The sequence below is a fragment of the Aspergillus alliaceus genome, assembly GCF_009176365.1.
Source record: "Aspergillus alliaceus strain CBS 536.65 unplaced genomic scaffold BDW43scaffold_1, whole genome shotgun sequence".
In the NCBI taxonomy this organism is placed as follows: Eukaryota; Fungi; Ascomycota; class Eurotiomycetes; order Eurotiales; family Aspergillaceae; genus Aspergillus; species Aspergillus alliaceus.
The window spans coordinates 1,573,577-1,591,047 of record NW_022474684.1 but is presented as its reverse complement, the minus strand read 5'-3'; the positions used below and the strand labels follow the sequence as shown (position 1 = coordinate 1,591,047).

The 17,471-nt window shown below is 47.3% G+C and overlaps 5 protein-coding genes across 5 annotated transcripts; 2 read left to right on the top strand and 3 right to left on the bottom strand.

The window, feature by feature from the left end:
- Nucleotides 1-2,727: 2,727 nt before the first annotated feature.
- dspC (dual specificity phosphatase YVH1) lies at nt 2,728-4,797 on the bottom strand. The gene is made up of 4 exons (XM_032038145.1): nt 4,557-4,797; nt 4,168-4,389; nt 3,528-3,878; nt 2,728-3,411 (listed from the first exon to the last, which is right to left on the bottom strand). Exons 1-4 carry the CDS (start codon nt 4,598-4,600, stop codon nt 2,988-2,990), a joined length of 1,041 nt encoding a protein of 346 aa, XP_031906663.1. The 5' UTR covers nt 4,601-4,797; the 3' UTR covers nt 2,728-2,987.
- A 3,328-nt stretch (nt 4,798-8,125) lies between these two features.
- Nucleotides 8,126-8,966, bottom strand: BDW43DRAFT_12723 (uncharacterized protein). Its single transcript, XM_032038141.1, has one exon. The coding sequence runs from the start codon at nt 8,761-8,763 to the stop codon at nt 8,239-8,241; it is 525 nt and encodes a 174-aa protein (XP_031906662.1). The 5' UTR covers nt 8,764-8,966; the 3' UTR covers nt 8,126-8,238.
- Nucleotides 8,967-10,507: 1,541 nt separating this feature from the next.
- On the top strand, nt 10,508-13,095 carry znfA (putative C2H2 finger domain protein). Its single transcript, XM_032038123.1, has 3 exons — nt 10,508-11,082; nt 11,232-12,341; nt 12,410-13,095. The coding sequence occupies exons 1-3, from the start codon at nt 10,613-10,615 to the stop codon at nt 12,918-12,920; spliced, it is 2,091 nt and encodes a 696-aa protein (XP_031906661.1). The 5' UTR covers nt 10,508-10,612; the 3' UTR covers nt 12,921-13,095.
- An 849-nt stretch (nt 13,096-13,944) lies between these two features.
- BDW43DRAFT_305586 (nucleoporin NDC1) lies at nt 13,945-16,055 on the bottom strand (the record flags this gene model as incomplete). The annotated part of the gene is made up of 3 exons (XM_032045821.1): nt 13,945-15,502; nt 15,566-15,833; nt 15,923-16,055. The coding sequence occupies 3 exons, from the start codon at nt 16,053-16,055 to the stop codon at nt 13,945-13,947; spliced, it is 1,959 nt and encodes a 652-aa protein (XP_031906660.1).
- Nucleotides 16,056-16,366: 311 nt separating this feature from the next.
- On the top strand, nt 16,367-17,409 carry BDW43DRAFT_12566 (SNAP receptor PEP12). Its single transcript, XM_032038122.1, has 2 exons — nt 16,367-16,746; nt 16,801-17,409. The coding sequence occupies exons 1-2, from the start codon at nt 16,450-16,452 to the stop codon at nt 17,320-17,322; spliced, it is 819 nt and encodes a 272-aa protein (XP_031906659.1). The 5' UTR covers nt 16,367-16,449; the 3' UTR covers nt 17,323-17,409.
- Nucleotides 17,410-17,471: the final 62 nt, after the last annotated feature.

Sequence of the window (17,471 nt, the reverse complement as noted above, 5' to 3'; positions counted from 1 at the left end):
CAAGAGAAATCGTCAGCGCCTGCAGGATCCCTCGTTCTTCCCGTCTGTCCCGTCAGGAGGTGTTTGATGTGGTCAATCTTACGTGGGGCGTTTGCCTCGTAAGATCTGATTAGGTTGTTAATAGCGAGGTGAAGTGGTGACTCGTTGACTCGTGTGAACCGGGAAACTGACCCATGTCAGACGTCCTCAATCTCTCAATTCAGAAGCGCAACAACCTAGGCATTCGGGGTTGGTGGGTGTTCGCTGCGAAGACGAGACAAACAATAAGCTCATGAATCCACTTGGCGCGTCACAGCCACAGTTACTCAATATCTTATCCTCATTTCTGAGACAATCAGCAATCTTGTACTTCGAAACTAATCTCCTGTCCGAATCAAGTCGAACAATATAACTGCCTACAGATCAGTTCAAAAAAAAATCCTCGTCAACACATGGTTTGATTGCCAATCAGCCAACACCCACCGCATGACGTTGTCAGCAACCCCCTAACTCAACAATACCGCAGTCCTGACAGTCGCCTGCTGAGCTGGGGGCTCAGTTCCAGTTCAGACAGCCTCAATAACGCAGGAAGCAAGGCACACCGAGCGGTACCCAGCACGTGCGACAAATCCGCACTAGACAAGTCTAGCCACTTCAGCCTTACAGGCTACAGTTCCTGCCTGGTACACCGATCCTCAATCGATGCAGCACCCCGGAGAATAAGAAGTCCGTAAATCCGGTGGATGAGACCAACTGCGGCCTGTCATGACGCGTTGGACCAGGCAACCTCAAACACCATTCCAAATGGCCAAATATAACCAAAAGCCCTCTTATACTTACGAGCTATAGAAACCCATATTAAATCCCGCATATCACAGAACACGTGTTTGCATATAGCAAGAACCAAGAAAACCAAGCCAGATAAAATATCCAGACACCAAGCAAGGGGGAACTAAGCTCATGCATGCACAAAAACCACAGACATTCGGCTAGCGGTTGATGCGGAACCACTGATCCATCTTGCATATAGAGAGAGCTACCCAAGTCTTGTGGGGTTCCCTACGTAGCATGCATACATACTTACAACTCCCCCCTTCCCCTATACCTTTCTCAAGTCGATCCCGTCCGTACAGACTCTTCCCCCCGGTTTGTGCAACTGGATATCTCGCCGTAGCCTAAATGCATAACTGCGTCATACTGGGAATGAGGGGTGAAGTTTCACTTTACATGATTTTTAATTCTAGGACTTTTGATCCTTTGTGGAGAACCAGGAGGCATATCATATGCATTGCAGTGGGGAATCAGGAGGCAGTGCTGTCTGTTGTTAGGCTCCTTCGGTTAGGATTGGATTTTCGGGACTGAGGCAAGAGGTTCATGGGCTGGATCTTAAGGGGGGTTGATTGTTTATTTTAGTTTGTATGTATGTATGGGGTAAGTTGTGAGGAGTAAATGGTGTGCTTAGTTTGTATACATGGACAACGCGGGGTGTTGGATTGATGATTTGGTTATGGAAGTTGGATTGTGGGCTGTTGTATAGATTGTTTGATATGATGGTTCTACTATATCAGGAAGTCTTAGGCTTAGGAACGTGACGTCATGTTCCAGACGGGTTTTTGCTTCTGGAAGGAAGTTGGTCGGTCGCGTTTACCCGACAATTATCCATGGGTTTGACCTGCCTGGTCCAGAAGGGAAAGAGGCAGGATGATTGATTCTTGGGTGATGATATAGGGAGCCAAAAACAGTCTTCACCTCCGAAAATTTCGGGGTAATGATGAAATTCCTTCTACCCTCCTGCCAAGACCATTATCTCCATGATAACATTGATCTTAAGATGATCCCAGGGAATTCGATGCAATTTAGAAAAAGGGAAAAAAAAAAAGAGGACCATCGTTATTTGCGCTGTGTTGCCACTATGGAGTACGGGAGTATCAGTATTTAAGAGCGGTCTGGCGGTAACTGGAAGACCGTGGGTCAGGGGTTTACAAGAATTAAAATTACTAGCGGAGGGTACTGGGGTAACGGTTCTGATACGTACGCCAGGAGTCCATCCATGGGTCTAGTGCCCCCCAGTTGCGTAAGAGCAGTTTGCACAGCCCCCGTGCCGGAGCTAGTGAGTAGGCTAGGCCTGCCCTGATGCTCTCCTCCTGGATCCGGGTCACGGTAGACTGCTGCGATTACTAATCCAGTTTCCCAGGAACTTGTGCCAAAATTTGCCCAATGGGAAGTTGAGTTTGTTCCTCCCCGATCTTCCCACGCCGCAGATCCCGGGACTTGTCTGGCCCGGCCATTGGTGCGCTCCGGAGGCCGTGGGGCTTGCCTTAAAAACAGCCTCGTGGAGTTGTGGGGTTAAGCCCTGAATCCTGACAGGTTCTAGCGCTTTGACAGTAGCAGAAGTATTTGGCTTTTGGTCCCAGCGACTGGCCATTTTGTAGCGAGCTTTTTTTGAGGTCACTATCGGACGAGGTGTAGAAATTATTTCGTCAATCATTCGAACATTTTACGATCTATTGTCTCCCTAGTGTACTGATTCTGTCCACCGTGGTCGAAAGTTCATAGCATGGTAGATCAATCCATCGCGAGATGATCAGTATTAGGGTTCTCTAGCAGTAGGTATGGCTCACGCACCCAAACTGAGCGCCTAGCGCCTAGACCCAAGGCGAACCGGTATATCTGTATATGTATGCTTTTATCGATCCGTTATCTCCTTGTCGGTGTTGTGAACCCATGGAAACTGGTCTTCTAGTATCGCGTACACGCAAGACCCAGCTTTATTTAAATCAAAGGAGTCTTCTTGCTTATGGAAATATTTAAGCTCTGGCGAAGCGGGCTAAGGCGCGCACAACCTTTACACTCTGTCCGAAACCTTAGTAATTACGTGATGACATGGTTCTCCAGTCATCTAAACAATGGGTGCCGGAGACATCATGTCTGTTCAAGGGCAATGGTAGATGCCCGTAGAGTACCGACCGTGTCATTGTCTGTTATGAGGCGCAGTAACCGCCGTAAACTCAGAGATTGCCCCGTCCATTTGCGGGTTCATCTGCAGGGTTAGGCCTCATACTAGGCGGCAGGCGGATGCCTAGTGCTGCTGGAGGTAACCTTCCAGCCCCATGTCCTAGGTTGACTCGGTGGGATATATCGATTCGAGCCTTCGTAAGGCCGATTGCTGGAACCACCCAGTCGCCGCAGCTACATTGCATACCCTGCCACGCGAATTTTCCGATATTGAATCCACATGAAGTGTTCGGACAAGTTAAGCGACCGGACAAGGGGGCATCCCCGGACGGCGCTCCATCCTCTTCACTTTCAGGGAAAAGGCACGGACGCATCCATGTCAGAGGATGTAAGAAAATGTGGGCGCAGTCGGCTTGGCTATTTCCTGCGTTTTGCGGACCATGTGGTATGATGAATGGCGTGGTCGCCAAATTTCGCCTACCGAACACGGTCAACGTCTGCAGGTCATCCAAGCAATGTTCGCCGCAGAAATTCAATATAAAAAAAAAAAAAAGAGAAAAGAAAAAGAAAAGGGGAAAAAAAGGAGGACCAACCTGCATTTACGACACTTTATTTCCATTGTTCGATCCGCCTTGTCTAGGGGTTTACTGAGTTGTTCATCTTCAAATAACACGGAATTCATCTCCGGCGCGCGGCCACATGCTACACTTTCCTCAACGTCGCGATGGTAAAGCCAGCGGTTGTACAACGGATGGCTAATCACATCATCTGGGCAGCCCATTTGATGATAAATCGACAGCTGGTTCATGAATCCATCATTCGGTTCACATAGAGGCCGACTTTGCCGAATAATATCAAGGGCGGACTGCGGAGTCAGTGCCCTTGGCTGTTGGTGGAGCATATAAGCGACACATATAGTGGCTGAACGGGACTTTCCCATCGCACTGTTCGGGATCAGTAAGCAATATTATATTATAATCGCTGATCATCAACACAATTGGCGAGGTCTAGTCAAGAATGCAAAACCCTCGCCTAGCACGTAAACTCGTGCTCATAACAGTGAAACCACACGTGACCTTAAACAGGTATTGCGATTTTCGCTTTGACTACACGTCTAGAGCTTTTCATTGGGGTGGCAGTCGAAGCGCATGGGCATAAGTACCATACAGCTTCCCCAGTCAAGCTACAAACACATGGAGGTAATGTGGGCAAAAAAAAAGGGAGTATACTAACCAGTGGACAAGCACGCCTCCACCAGCATCCAATCCAGACTGAATGAACTTAATGGCGGACGGGAAATGTTCTAGGAGGTTCTCGTCATCGACATCATCCACTTCAATGCGATGATGTTGAAACCCCGCAAAGATTTCTTCTTGCGGTTGTAAACGTAATACCGAAAGTACGTGTGTAATGTTTGCTCTTTCCAATGCTGCCTTGTTCTTAAGTGAGAAAATGCTACAGATCAAACCAGTAAGTCAGCAAGCGGCGATTTGAAAGTCTTTCCTTTTCTTTTTTCCTTTTTTGTTCTTAGGCCTCGAGTATATTCGTTGCCCCGCGTTGTCAGGATTCTTTCCAGAGGAGAAATGTTTGGTACGGGGTCTGAGGGAAAAGGTAAGACCAACCCTCCGATATAGAGATTCGGACCGGAAATACGGTTCATAGCCATCTTGATGATATCTTCAGATCAATTTTATGCACATAGATATATGATAATGATAGCGTTAGGTCCGATGTGAGCCGGATGGCGTATGTTTGAGATAGAATGCAGGGCGTTAGCGATGATCCTTCAACTTCAGATAAAGATCTGGTTCAAGATATCATACATGATAGAATGGATGACATTATTGGCTGGCGGACTAGGTAAGCGCAGGGCGGCACAGGATGGCAGATAGGGTATAGGGCAAGGGCAAGGGCAGGCACCCTGTGGAGCCTGAGGCATTTTTATAGGGTTGTGAGCCCCGCTTTACTTGGCTTTTGAACCCTGAAAATGAATTCACTCGATAAGATAAAACCATTCTGATATATACACAATGACACTAATATGATTCGATAGATCGCAAATGCCCGCCTCGTCTAAGTATCGACATGCATCAGAGGCTGAGATCTGTCGCCATGAGGTGGAACCAATTTTCTCAAATTGGATTCTCTCTTGTACATATGTATGTACGCACGTCCGTGCTGCTGGTGATTTAAGTCAAGTGGAGGCCTTAAAAGAAGGAATATCAAATCTCCGCACTCCTGCACCAAGAATGGGCTTCATTCGCAATTGCGGGACGGAATCGGATAACCCCAAAGCGCTTCAAAAAATGATTGGTGTCGAGTAGACGCCAAGGGTTCCAATCCTCAGATAGTTTCAGATTTGTGCGATTTCAAACTGTGTCCGCTCTGGAAAGTTCACGTCGATCAGTAGACCACATGTAAAGGAGTCTGTGCGGCTTCCATTCTACTAATCGACGACAAATATGCTTCGAGTTTTAGTCCCGGACTTTCGGGTGTTAGGACAGACTCTCCAGTATTCCTTTCCTTGGTCCAAGTAATAAAATCTTGTGGTTTCGGTTTTGACTTCTAGATATGTGTATGCTGATTGCGTTTTCTGTCTCACCATGAGCCGTCTATGGTGCTGCTAAGTAGACCCTGACTCGATTTAAAGTACCGCTGGGATTCACACGATGCCAGAATCCTGAATCCTCTGGCCCGTCAAGGCGAAAAAGAAAGGGATGAGATTAAGGAATGAAAAGGGGAAAAAAAGCAAAAACCAAATAATAGATTAAGCTTGACCTCTTCAACTCTCATGCATCCTGCAGCGCACTGGGCAACCTGAAATCAGAATTTGGGTACTGATACTAGTTCGGGCAGTTCAGCTAGCCATAGATACCTTTTCTACTTAGTAGTACCTGTAATGTCTTGTCCTCTGTCAGCAGGCCTGTGCACGGGACTTAGCCTGCAGCCTGTTAAGGCTTAAGGCTGACGGCGCTTTTTTTTGTATGGAAAGTAGTCTAACTTTACCCCCTCCCAATTCGACCCTTGTCCCTGTGAACTTCTGTGCTACGACGTAAATTATAAGACAACCCTCTTCCTTATCCAGTCAAAGGAGGCATCTGACTCGCACTACATCCCTTGACCGACTATATATAGTGCTTATGTGCGGGACCCGTTAACTAGTAAGTGATTCTGAAGGTAACTACAGGACCCCCTCTCTCAGATGTGATGCTGACCTGTACATGATTACCCAATCGTATCGGGCCATTGATCTAGACTGGGACGATGGCAAAACCAAGCGTTGCATCGTATAGGTTTACGAGCGACAAAATGCTGGCAAAACCCGTCGGATTGCCACAACCCGGTGGATGCATGCGTGCGTGTTTCTGTCCAGCTGATGGTCTTCGGGTGGGCGCGTAAGACTCGACCACAAGAGAATCAAGAGGATCATTGAAGTCAATCCCGGTTTCTCTCAGCTTCTATAGATGAGATAGGAGTTGATCGCTTTTTGTGTGATCGCCACTGTGACCGCATACTGTGTACAGCTTAGTGTTGCGCAGAAAGCTGTGGATGGTGGCAAATAATCATAATAATAGCAATACTGACTACTGCTGCAGAGTCAAAGTAATAATCAACCAGACTGCAGGTTACCCTTGCCTTGGTTCGTTGTAGCCCCTCGTTAGCCTTGTGTTTTCAATTTATTTCGCCAGATTCGAAGCCCCGAAGTGGGAATTAAGCTCCCCGCATTAAATTTTTTTTTTGCTAGCATCATCCTATTGCTCGCAAGAGAGACCAGTGGATCGAAACAAGAATTATACTAGTATTCTTCCTTTTTTCTCTGTTGAAGATTTTAAAGTGATACAGGCCATTAATTATAGGTCTTCACTGAAGGGCCCAGTGTGTTATAGAATTAGGATATGATATCCGTTTAGAAACCTCCGACAATCTGGTATCTCTTGAATGGCATTTCTTGTTTTGCTACCCCCTTTTTTTCTTTGGTTCAAAGGAAATCTCGCACACCCTCAACCCCTCTTTTCTTTTTTTTTTCCCTCTTCCTACACTACTCTGATTTAAGCGTTTTAACTATCCAATTCCAGGGACGGAGTCTTCGGGGTGCGACGGAAAATGCCAAATGACAGCACTGTGGCAGTGCATGTATCTAAGGACATAGTGGGTCCCACTATACCACATTGGCGGCGGGTCAAGCTCGACAAGGCCACTAATCGTTGGCTGACGTTCGTCGGCACACTTCTTGATGGGGCTATAGTGCATGTAAGTACTCGGCACCCTGAGTAGTGTTATGAGCCCTTTCCAATCCCTGGTTTATTTATTAGGTTCTTCTGGAATTTCAGAGGTAATTTACGCATTATTTTGAAACTTTTCCTTTTTTTTTTTTTTTTTTTAAAAAAAAAAAAGAAAATATTGCCGAGGAGCAATACCACAAAATTGTTAAAGTATTAAATGTATAAAAAACTATTATTTCAAAGGAAAAGGAAGAAGAGTAAGGAACGGCACACTGTTCATGTATAGGAACCTTAGTTGTACGGGAGTAACCCGTCTAGGCTTGAGGGTCCGTATGCCCATATATTCAAACCATTTTTTTTAATCTCGACGATACAGTGGTCTTTCCGGAAGGGGCAGGGTCTCACGATGACCCGCTCTCTAGTCGTCTCTGGTGAAGCCTTACGAGTCACGATGATACTCTTGCTCTCAGATTCATCAAGTGAGTGAATGCCCCCGTCCGTCGAGTTAAAAGGTAAAAAATAAAACCCAATGAAAAAGGCACTACTCTTGAAGAACAAATGACCCTAGAAGGGCAAAGATAGACTTGGCCCGGGCATCCTGTGGCAACTTTGAACATCAGACATTTATAAGCGGGTGTAGAAACCTTGTTTTTAATTGTCCATACTACCAGTTGTAGTAGGCATTGAGAGAATCCAATAGCGTGTGAGGATCGTATGGGGGCAGAATAGTCGAAGCGACATTGTCAGTGGTAACGGCGGGTATGGTTGAGTTCAATTGACCACAAATGATGAGAAATGAAAATAATAGCGAATGATAATAGTAAGAATCTGCCAGCACTGCCTCATTCCAAAGCATCCGTCCCCAGTTAGCCCTTCCACGCTAGCCCGTGCTCACCGCTCTGAGGTTTTGAAAAATAAACATTCCTCCACGGTATTATAAAATCCAAGTCAAATCAAATCAAATAAAATGAAAAGAAAAGAAAAGAAACTGAGATTGGTTTCCTCCAAAGACATGGGTTCATCATTGGAAAGATGGATTGTTGTTGTCTCTGCCCTCATGACGGGTGAAAAAAAGGCGATATCAAAGACCCTTACTTAAAGTTCTGCTAAGACCGACTTTAAAAAGTAAACATATGATCAACTTTGCGCTTCCTTCTTGGCCATGGCTGATGACGGTTACTATCTTTGACAAGGACACAATCCCAACCCACTTCACCTCCCTTTCCCTCTTCTTCACTTGACCTGACAGGCAGGCAAACGTGAAACGATTGCCTTGAGTGGAATTCCCCGCTGTATTGTCCTGAGATTTGTCTGGTCTGAAGGCAACTAAACGCAGTTTAGACTTTCGCAGGAGGAACAATTCAAGGATACTTGACTGGAAAGGGAAAGGAACTGGAGTCCCAGTGACATATTGAGTGATATTTAATATGTTTACTAGTTCTTGGTAGATCCCATTAAACGTGGCCACCCACCAGCCCTGCCATCCCGCGCGCATTATGAAACGACGTGGTTCTTGAGGTCTAGCCAGAAGGTTAATTTCATACGAAGGTAACCGTGCCATGAAACCCCATTCATCAATTTGGATGATGTACTTTGCACTATACATATATGATACAGGAATTTCAATCAACCTCGGTACAAATACGTGGTAATTGTCTCGTATTATTTATTATCAATATTTTTATTTCATTTTTTACATACAAATTTTGGTACCGCAACAGTCTGACAAGCGACCCAAAAGTTTAAACAGGAAAGCAATGCAAGGTGTTCCTCTTAAGGGAGGAAAAGAAATTTATTTACTACTTTAGCTTTTTTCCCCTCTATTTAATAGAAATAATAAGGAAGGAAAAGAAAGAATAAAAATAATATTGACGGGTCCCTGGGCTAGCTCAAATGATCATACTTGCGCTTTTCGGGTCTTTTCCTTTCCAGCCTTGCGAGTACTATGGATGTTCTTTACAGTTTCCTCCCCTGGTTCAATACCACAGGGAAAAGGACTCCATTTTAGTTGGTCAGTCTAACTTAAACAGTGCCCACTCTGACCAAACTGCAGTAAAAGCGGAGTCTGAAAATACCAACGTTTGTATCTTTATGAACAATGGAAGCTGGTTATTATGATCTAGGTTTCTAGCTGTCCTTCTAATCTCTTCTGTCCCATACATACGAACATTTTTTGCTTCTTCCTAAAAGAGTATTATTACGACGACTACCCCGTATTTCTTCTACATTGTTGGCGTCAGTTTTGAAATTTGTCCACTCAGAGCTGACAAAGAAATCAAAAGGGACGATAAATCAAAAAGGAAAAAAAAATCCCTAGTGAGACGGACGGAGGACAAGAGGCAAAATAAATCTTGAAATTACAGATGTTGTTTCCCCCCTCCCCTCTCTCAAAGCCTTGTAGGAACCAATAAGACGGTTGTTAGCACCACCATCCTTTTCAACTTTCTTACTTGTTCAGCCCATAATCTCTACCTTCTGCCTCACCTTATACAGCAAACTACCTGAGGCATTTCATTGTCTGCCTCAGGCCCGCCGTCACCGTGACTGGCTCTTCTGTCGCTTGACTTTACCCTCACTTTCCAAACCCCCCTTTCATTCCTTGTGGGAATTGTACGGGTCAACACGTGCTCCATTTTTGTTTCTCCTTCTGAAGTCTCCCATTCTCTCCGAACTTCCCGTTCCTTGACCCGGGTTCTAGAAGAGCAGTGATCGTGGGGAAGCAACGATTCCCTGCATCTTGTCTAACATTTACCTACACTTCTTCCTCTCGAGGGCATACATTGCATAACCGCTTTGTCCTCCGCTGCAACTTTCGCCCGAATATATATCGGCGGCTACTTAAAACACCACAGTCCCCTCCGAAGAAGCCTCCAGTATGTTTTGTGGTCCTTGCGCCGTTCTCCGTCTCTAAATTGCCGCTCTCCGGCGAATTGATGGCACACAGACGGTTTCACAAAGTGGTGCGCGCGACTGTTGCAGAAAGCCGTTGAAATATTGAATGACTGATTTGGCCACCTGGAAATTAAAGTAAATCTTGTTAACGCGACCAGATAGAAGGTGGGTTACCACACTCTCAGCCCTATCCTGCTCTCGTCAAAAGTTACCCGACTTCTTACCAGTTCAGCTGCTTGGCAGACCCTAGAGACTGTCGCCACCATTCGCAGTCTTCCTGCTCCATATTGACACTTCCGTTTCTTTCGCTCTCTTTCACTTGTCTGGAAGTTCTGCAGCTTTTTGCGCCGCATCTAGGAAGCAGGATCTTCTTGAGGCGCTGGGCCGGCTGTTTATCATCTTTCTTGCTGGATCGGTTACCAAGGTGTCGCATTTAGTTAACAGCAAACGCCGTGCCTCCTTTGTATTGTACCGCCTGCAAGTTGATGAGGCTTTGCATCTTGTTCTCTTTCTAACTCGTCTCTCCTTTTGATTTTTTGTATCCATGAGCAATTGGTCGTACGATGGACTTGCCGCGAATCTCGCCACCTTCAATCAACGTGCATGATTTCACTAGTGGCTCTTATCACAACGCTACTGAACGACCCTCATATGTCATGCCTGCACAATCATATTCTTTACCTGGGCCAATGCCAATTCCAGCCAACTCAATCAACACATTTGCTCCACCGCCACTTCCACCACCACCGCGCATCAGAGACTTAGAGGACGGTTACGATGCTGGCTGGGTGCATGCGAATTCTAAAGGACCCGGTGCGAAACTCGCCCCCATTAATCCCAGTTCGAGTCTCTTTGGTAGCCATCGCCGCTTGGGATCCTTGCCCCAATCCGATAGGATGGCCCTAGACGACCTAGATGGCAGACATAGCGGTTTACCACTATCAAGAAGCCCGGAGGCCCATATTAGGATCGAGCCTCCACCACCAGCAGATGAGGGTTTCCGAAATTCGATTCCGATTACTACCAGTCCTATGTAAGTCTTCAAGAGGACAATCTTAAACATTTCTTATCCTATCTTAATCTTTACGTTTCTATATGCCTCATTTCTCAGTGCGCTGGCATCGTTTGTTTTGTCATCGGGCGCTTCCCTATACGATTGTCATCACTAATTTAATATAATAGTTTGAAGGGCGAGCAAGACTTCTCTCGAAGGAGTGTGAAAGATTCGTCTGATGCATATGACCAGCATCTTTTATCTAAAATAGGCAAACCGCTTTCCCCACGGCAATCGATAAGTCTGGGAACCGAGAATAGAGCCTCTCTATCAACACTACCCATTCCGTCGAGAAATTATGGAAGCTTACCCTCACCTGGGGGCTCTGACGGGTCTATGCTTGATGTGAGGTGGTCCACTGGTTCTCAGTCAGGGGGAATATCACCTGGGACCAAGGTTGGCTGGAGAGACTACATCGGCTGTCGGAGCCCAAGTGTCGAGAGCAGTGCGCCGTCTTCCGCAGTAGACTACGATCAGTCTAACTATCTCCGCGACATGTGCCGCCGTCGGGGAGGTGGAACCACTCCGCAAAATGAAGAATCACTCAGTCTCCCGAGTCGATCGAACCGTGGAAGCTACGATCAAGGTATCTTCTCAGACATCGAGGGTGACTTCTCCACAGACGAATCGTTACCGCCGCGATTATTCAATGTTCGAGAAGCAACGCCGCCTTATTTGGACACATCAAAATCCGGTATGAAGAGGAGAGCATCATCCCCTCCCCGAGAACCAATTGGCGACGATAGACACACGCTGCATGTAGCGACGAGTAATGGAGATCTCTCGCAGCGGAGGACATCTGGTCACCCGTTTACGAACACTTTGTCTGTCAACAGCGCTTACGCCCCGAGCCATGGGAGTGTCTCTGCTGCGTCGTCTTTGAGTCTGCGAACTTCTGGGTCTTATTCATCAGCCGCTCTTTCAGCGGGAGGAAGCAGTGTTACAAGCGCATCAGCATATGAGCGTTCGCCTGGGGGACTTTCTCCAAATTCTGACCTTGATTCCTTCCATGACAAATTTCTTAACCCCAACTCTCCCGGTGGAGTCCCTAGCCAATCGATGAGAGGCGTTCCGGGCCCCAATACTCTAGAACCGCCTAGTTCGAGTGCCGTGAGGAAAATGTCTTTGCAAACGAGTTTAAACGTGCCCAAACAAGCGGGCCCTAAAATAAGTGGTTTGTTCATCTGTGACTGCTGTCCCAAAAAGCCCAAGAAGTTTGACAGCCCCGAGGAACTTCGGTAGGTCTCAATTTCCCCCATCTTCTATCCTGCTTAAGGGAATTATCTAACTCATGAATGTTCAATAGCGCACATGAGATGGAAAAACAGTACTCCTGCTTATTCTGCAACAATCGGTTTAAAAACAAGAATGAAGCTGAGCGCCACCAAAACTCCCTTCACTTGCGGCGTCATTCTTGGTCATGCGCGGCGCTACCAGGATACCAGGCTGCGTTCCATCCTTCATCTCCGAGTCAAACAAATCCAGGCTCTTCCCACGACACCTGTGGTTACTGTGGCGAGGAATTCCCGAACTTTCCTCAACCAGACTGGGACCGCAGGTTTGAGCATCTGACGGCAGTGCATAAGTTCGGGGAATGCAATAATGCAAAGAAGTTCTACCGCGCAGACCATTTTCGGCAACACCTGAAGCACAGCCATGCTGGAACGAGTGGGAAGTGGACCAACATCCTGGAGAATGCCTGTATGAAGGAGGAGGCGCCCCCGGAACCCATAAATGGCAGCAGCGGTGCTGGATCTACACTAACTACTACAACGCTGGCGTCAAATAAGATCAGCGAGGTCCTCAGCGGTTGCTGACAATTCTTGCGGTGATATTTACTACGGCGTTGGGACTTACGTGGGAATTAAACTTCTTTGAAGCATATGATGTGCTGTAGACGATCCATCCTGTTTCCTCTACAAACTTGTCTTTCTAAGACACATGTTGCATCTTTCTTTTAACTTCACTTTCCTTCAAGCTTTCTATACCCATTTTGTCGTCAGGACCCCAGTCTTACCCGCGTTTACCTCTTCTCTACTACTCGGGGTAGGCAGGTGCAAACTCATGTAATGCATCGCTTTCGTGCATTACATGCAGTCGGTTTTTGCTTTCCACAAAATTTATCATTTGGGACAAACAGGGCATGGTGCAGGGCAGGATTATGGTTTATTTACAAAACATCGGAAGGCAATCTAGCATGGAAAGGGGGGAATTGTCATCGTGATGCGACATGATATAGTTGTTTTTGTCTTTTTTTTTTTTCGTTAAGCCATCTTTTGGCGATGGGTGGACTTGGAGTCTTGGAGAATCCGTGCTGGGAGGTTGTCTCTGGTTCATATAATTGCACACGGGTGTTATTTTGCAAAATCTTTCAACTATCTTTCCACTATGTTTTTTTCTTTTGCCTTCTCTTCTTGCCTGTTCCTGGTCACTGATACATGATGATTTGGCACTGGAGACTGCGCTAGATCCTATCTCTTGGAATTAGTGCTTAGTATCTATGTAAATAGAACTCTGTGAATGGCAAAAAAAAAGAAAAAGAAGAGGATATACAAAACAACAATATATTGTGGATCAGAGCAGGCAATATACAACAAAAATTCAATACCAGCATCGAATTTAATGCATCGCAACGCCAGAACAATGCATAAGAACTACTCTAAGCCGTAACTTTTTCCACCGGGCAGATAAAGAAACTGACATACAACGACCAAAAGCCAATATTCATTAGGACACTTGGCGAAGGAAAAAAATACACCGACCGGGTACACCACCTGAAGTTTAAAAAGAAACAAAATCGATACCTCCCGGGGATGACTCTCGTTACGCCTGTTTCGTAATTCAAAACACTTCCTCGACTATCCCGGCTGCCTCCTTAGCTAATCGTAGATCCTTGCCTACGACTCCGATGTCTTTCAGGTATAGGTTGAATGCGGATAGGAGCTCCTTGAGAGACCCCTTGAGGGTATCAAGTACGAGGTCCACATCTGGGACTCGGCGTGCTTCCGCCTGAGCTTCGGGGTTACTCGATGGTGGGAAGTTGACGTCTGTCCAGTGGGCGTCAAGGCCGCCGTTGATGAAGGGCTCTAGGGTCATGATAGTATTCGTGAAGAGGCGTACGACGTCGGGCACATCGGCCTGGACTTTACCGTATTGGTCCTCCTGGAGACTTGCTATGAGGAGCCGGGTCAGGGACTCGATAGCGTCAACTATGGGGCATATATTTGCGTGTGGTGCGCCGAGGACAATGCCCGACAATCGACGGTCGTACGTTTGTCGGAAGAGTCGGCCTACTGGAGAGCGGAGGATCTGTGCGATAAATGGGTTCAGGTTTTCCGGCTTGCAAGTTGAAGGACCTGTGAGCATCCTGAGCTCTTGCGTTGAGGCAAGAAGTTTTTGCTTTCGCTCCGGGCTCAACACGGCAGTAGATGCACGGTCAAAAACATCGCGTGCTTTGGCTCGGGCAGCAGGGGTCCAATCTGGGGATTGTCCGTAAGTCTTGGCGGCCGAGCTGAATGCCTCCCCGATCCTTTGCTGCCGCGAGGTTGCTTTAGGGGAGGGGGCGAAGACTTCGCCGTCTTTTAGAGGATCTGTTAACCGTGGTAGAGTTTGGAGAACGGGTTCAGTCAGTTCGGCTTGTGCGGTCTTGGGACCCGTTGATGGGTTTTTCTGTTCGTCGATGCGGGTCGAGACGCCCTTGATAACCTCAGTTGCGGATTGCAGAATCTGCGACCACGCCGGACCCCCTTCGCGATCAATATCATTGAAAATCGCCTTTCTTCGGTCAGGAAATCTCTGACTGATGAAGCATAGTTCCCAGAACGCGAATGATTTAACCGTTTCCTTCTTAGCGGTCAAACCCGTCAATAAGCTGCCATTGGGGTCCTTTGCTTCGGCCGTCAATGGCTGACCACGTTTTAGTGGCTCCTTGCTGAGGAATGCGGAGAAGAAAAGGTTGGCTGTTTGCCAGCAAAGGACCAGCAAGCCTCCGGAGAACACCGTGCGCACAAGCATCCCGGGGCCGATTGGGGGAACAAGGCCTGGGGGATACGCAGCAGACCTAGGAAAATCCCAGAACAATTTCGCAAAGTACATGGTGAAGCTCCAGGCCGGGCGTCGGAGAAGAAAAGCGTATGCCACAGGGCAGGCTGCAGCGACTACGGCGCTCCTTGTGAGTCCATCCTTGGCGAGTCTAGGCAACGCGACTTGTATCCGCTTGGATACCGGCTCCACTGGGTGGGTTCTCTGGTCAGCAGTGCCGGCAGCTCGTTTAGCAACTGGAATAGGAACACGGTCGAAATCGTAATAGAGATGGACAACCGATTGCACAATTGCTAGAAGAAAATGGCAAGTATAGAGGTATATCGGCCGTTCATTTAGGCTTGCTCGCTCGTGGGCCCTAGTTATCTTAGGTCAGGTTCCATGGTCTATTAGTAGTTCATTATCGTGGGTGAGCACATACCTGCCTCGTCTCACCCACTCCAAGTGTGCTCCAGTCGAAGACGACCATTTATAGATTTCACTAAACCACCATGCGGAGAAAATATACCAACCGAAAGTCTGGACAACATCGAGCGGGATAAGGTATTTCAGCGTGCCAAAAGGAGAGGCAGTCGTCCGCGAGCCAATGTGCATCTGTCCAACGCGCAAGACAAAAACGACGAGACTGCAAATGAAGAGCAAGACAGTACGGATACCACATCCTCCAATTGGGAACCAGGCCCATAAAACTGGTGGAAAGTAGCATAGTTAGCTACCAATCCGCTCAAATGCAGCAGTCCAAGATGAACACTGTAGTAACAGGATCTCTGCCACTTACACGATGATTTATCACCGATCAAAAACGCAATTATGTAGCAGACCAGTAGCGCTAAAGCAGAAGCATGAACGAAGCGTCGGTGCAGCGCGGAGGTCAGAATGCGCCGATATGGGCGCGGCCGGACAGCAGCCATGATGCAAGTTGAATGAGGGACTGGGGATATCTCTTAGGTAGAGAGGAAATGAAAATTCACAGCATGATCAGAACTGCTGCGCAGTAATATTCCAATCCGCTTGGGCACAAATGGCCAAGAGAAAATTCAATGTTTGACGGAACAGGTCACCGAAACACCGAGCAGTGACGGCAACATGCGACGATAAATTGAAGCTTTTTGGGAAAAGCATCAAAACACACTAGCCACAGCCCACCAGTCAGGTGATGGGACCCACTAGCCACGTATCAGATGTTGCGGCCTGCAACTCCAGGTAGCAGCCGCAGGTCACCGCCCGAATCCGCAAGTTGACGTTCCATCTGATGATCCTCCCAACACTACTTCATTCATCATCAACGTCGTCGCATCACTCACCATGTCTTTTGATCGCCTTAGCTCCCTAGAATCCCAACCTACTAATCTGCGACGCTCCGATGATCCACAGTATCGAGATGATCCCGAGTTCTACCGCCTCACCGAGGCTCTTTCAAACCAGCTGTTCAGCCTAACCTCGAAGATCACTCGGTTGTCAGATCAGATCGCGCTTCTAGGGACAAGACGAGACACGGAACGAGTCCGTGAGCGAGTTCACAATCTTTTAGAGCAGGCTCGTACAGGCTTCAAAGAAGTAGGAGAAGGAATCAAGAAAGTGCAAACATGGGAGGATGTCAATGTATGCGAATACGGCCCAACTTCATGTGGAGTGCTACTGACATTCATTCGATAGCCTTCCCAAAAATGGACACAACAGAAGCTATCTTCGGAATTCAAGGCTACGTTGGATGAGTTCCAGACTGTTCAGCGTCGTGCTTTGGAGAAGCAGCGCGCATCTGCCGTTGCTGCCCGCACTGCCGTGGAAGAAAGTGAACAACAACCAGCTGCTGAGGGAGCTGCGCAGGAACAACGACAACTCCTACAGGAACAGCCCCGACTTGCAAACCAGGACGAGGTAGACTTCCAGGAGTCTCTAATTATTGAACGCGAGGCAGAGATCCGCAATATCGAGCAAAGCGTTGGCGAACTCAATGAGCTGTTCCGCGATGTCGCCCACATTGTGCATGAGCAAGGAGGCCAGCTAGACATAATCAGCGAAAACGTCGAGAATGTTACGAACGACACCCGCGGAGCTAATGTCGAGCTCCGCAGCGCCAGCAGACACCAAAAGAATGCCCGGAATAAGGCTTGCTGTCTGCTTGTTATGCTTGCCGTTATCCTAACTATTATCGTGCTGGCGGCTACCATTGGATAAGTCCATCTGGCCACGCTCGAACTTTTTCATTCCTTTCATCCCTACTCTACTTGTACTATTCATTTTGGCGGCTTCCGTTCATGATATCCTCTTGTCTACGGTTTGATGTATCGTTATGGACAGTCTGTTCTCTCTCATGACTAAATTTA

Bases quoted from the DNA above. Each gene is read 5' to 3' on its own strand.
- BDW43DRAFT_12723 (XM_032038141.1), bottom strand. From the start codon at position 8,763: ATGTATAGTGCAAAGTACATCATCCAAATTGATGAATGGGGTTTCATG.
- dspC (XM_032038145.1), bottom strand. From the start codon at position 4,600: ATGGCTATGAACCGTATTTCCGGTCCGAATCTCTATATCGGAGG. The intron at 4,390-4,556 runs GTTGGTCTTACC...TTTGATCTGTAG, and splicing joins CCGAATCTCTATATCGGAGG to CATTTTCTCACTTAAGAACA. The intron at 3,879-4,167 runs GTTAGTATACTC...GATCCCGAACAG, and splicing joins GGAGGCGTGCTTGTCCACTG to TGCGATGGGAAAGTCCCGTT.
- znfA (XM_032038123.1), top strand. From the start codon at position 10,613: ATGGACTTGCCGCGAATCTCGCCACCTTCAATCAACGTGCATGATTTC. The intron at 11,083-11,231 runs GTAAGTCTTCAA...TTAATATAATAG, and splicing joins CCGATTACTACCAGTCCTAT to TTTGAAGGGCGAGCAAGACT. The intron at 12,342-12,409 runs GTAGGTCTCAAT...AATGTTCAATAG, and splicing joins GACAGCCCCGAGGAACTTCG to CGCACATGAGATGGAAAAAC.
- BDW43DRAFT_12566 (XM_032038122.1), top strand. From the start codon at position 16,450: ATGTCTTTTGATCGCCTTAGCTCCCTAGAATCCCAACCTACTAATCTG. The intron at 16,747-16,800 runs GTATGCGAATAC...TTCATTCGATAG, and splicing joins AAACATGGGAGGATGTCAAT to CCTTCCCAAAAATGGACACA.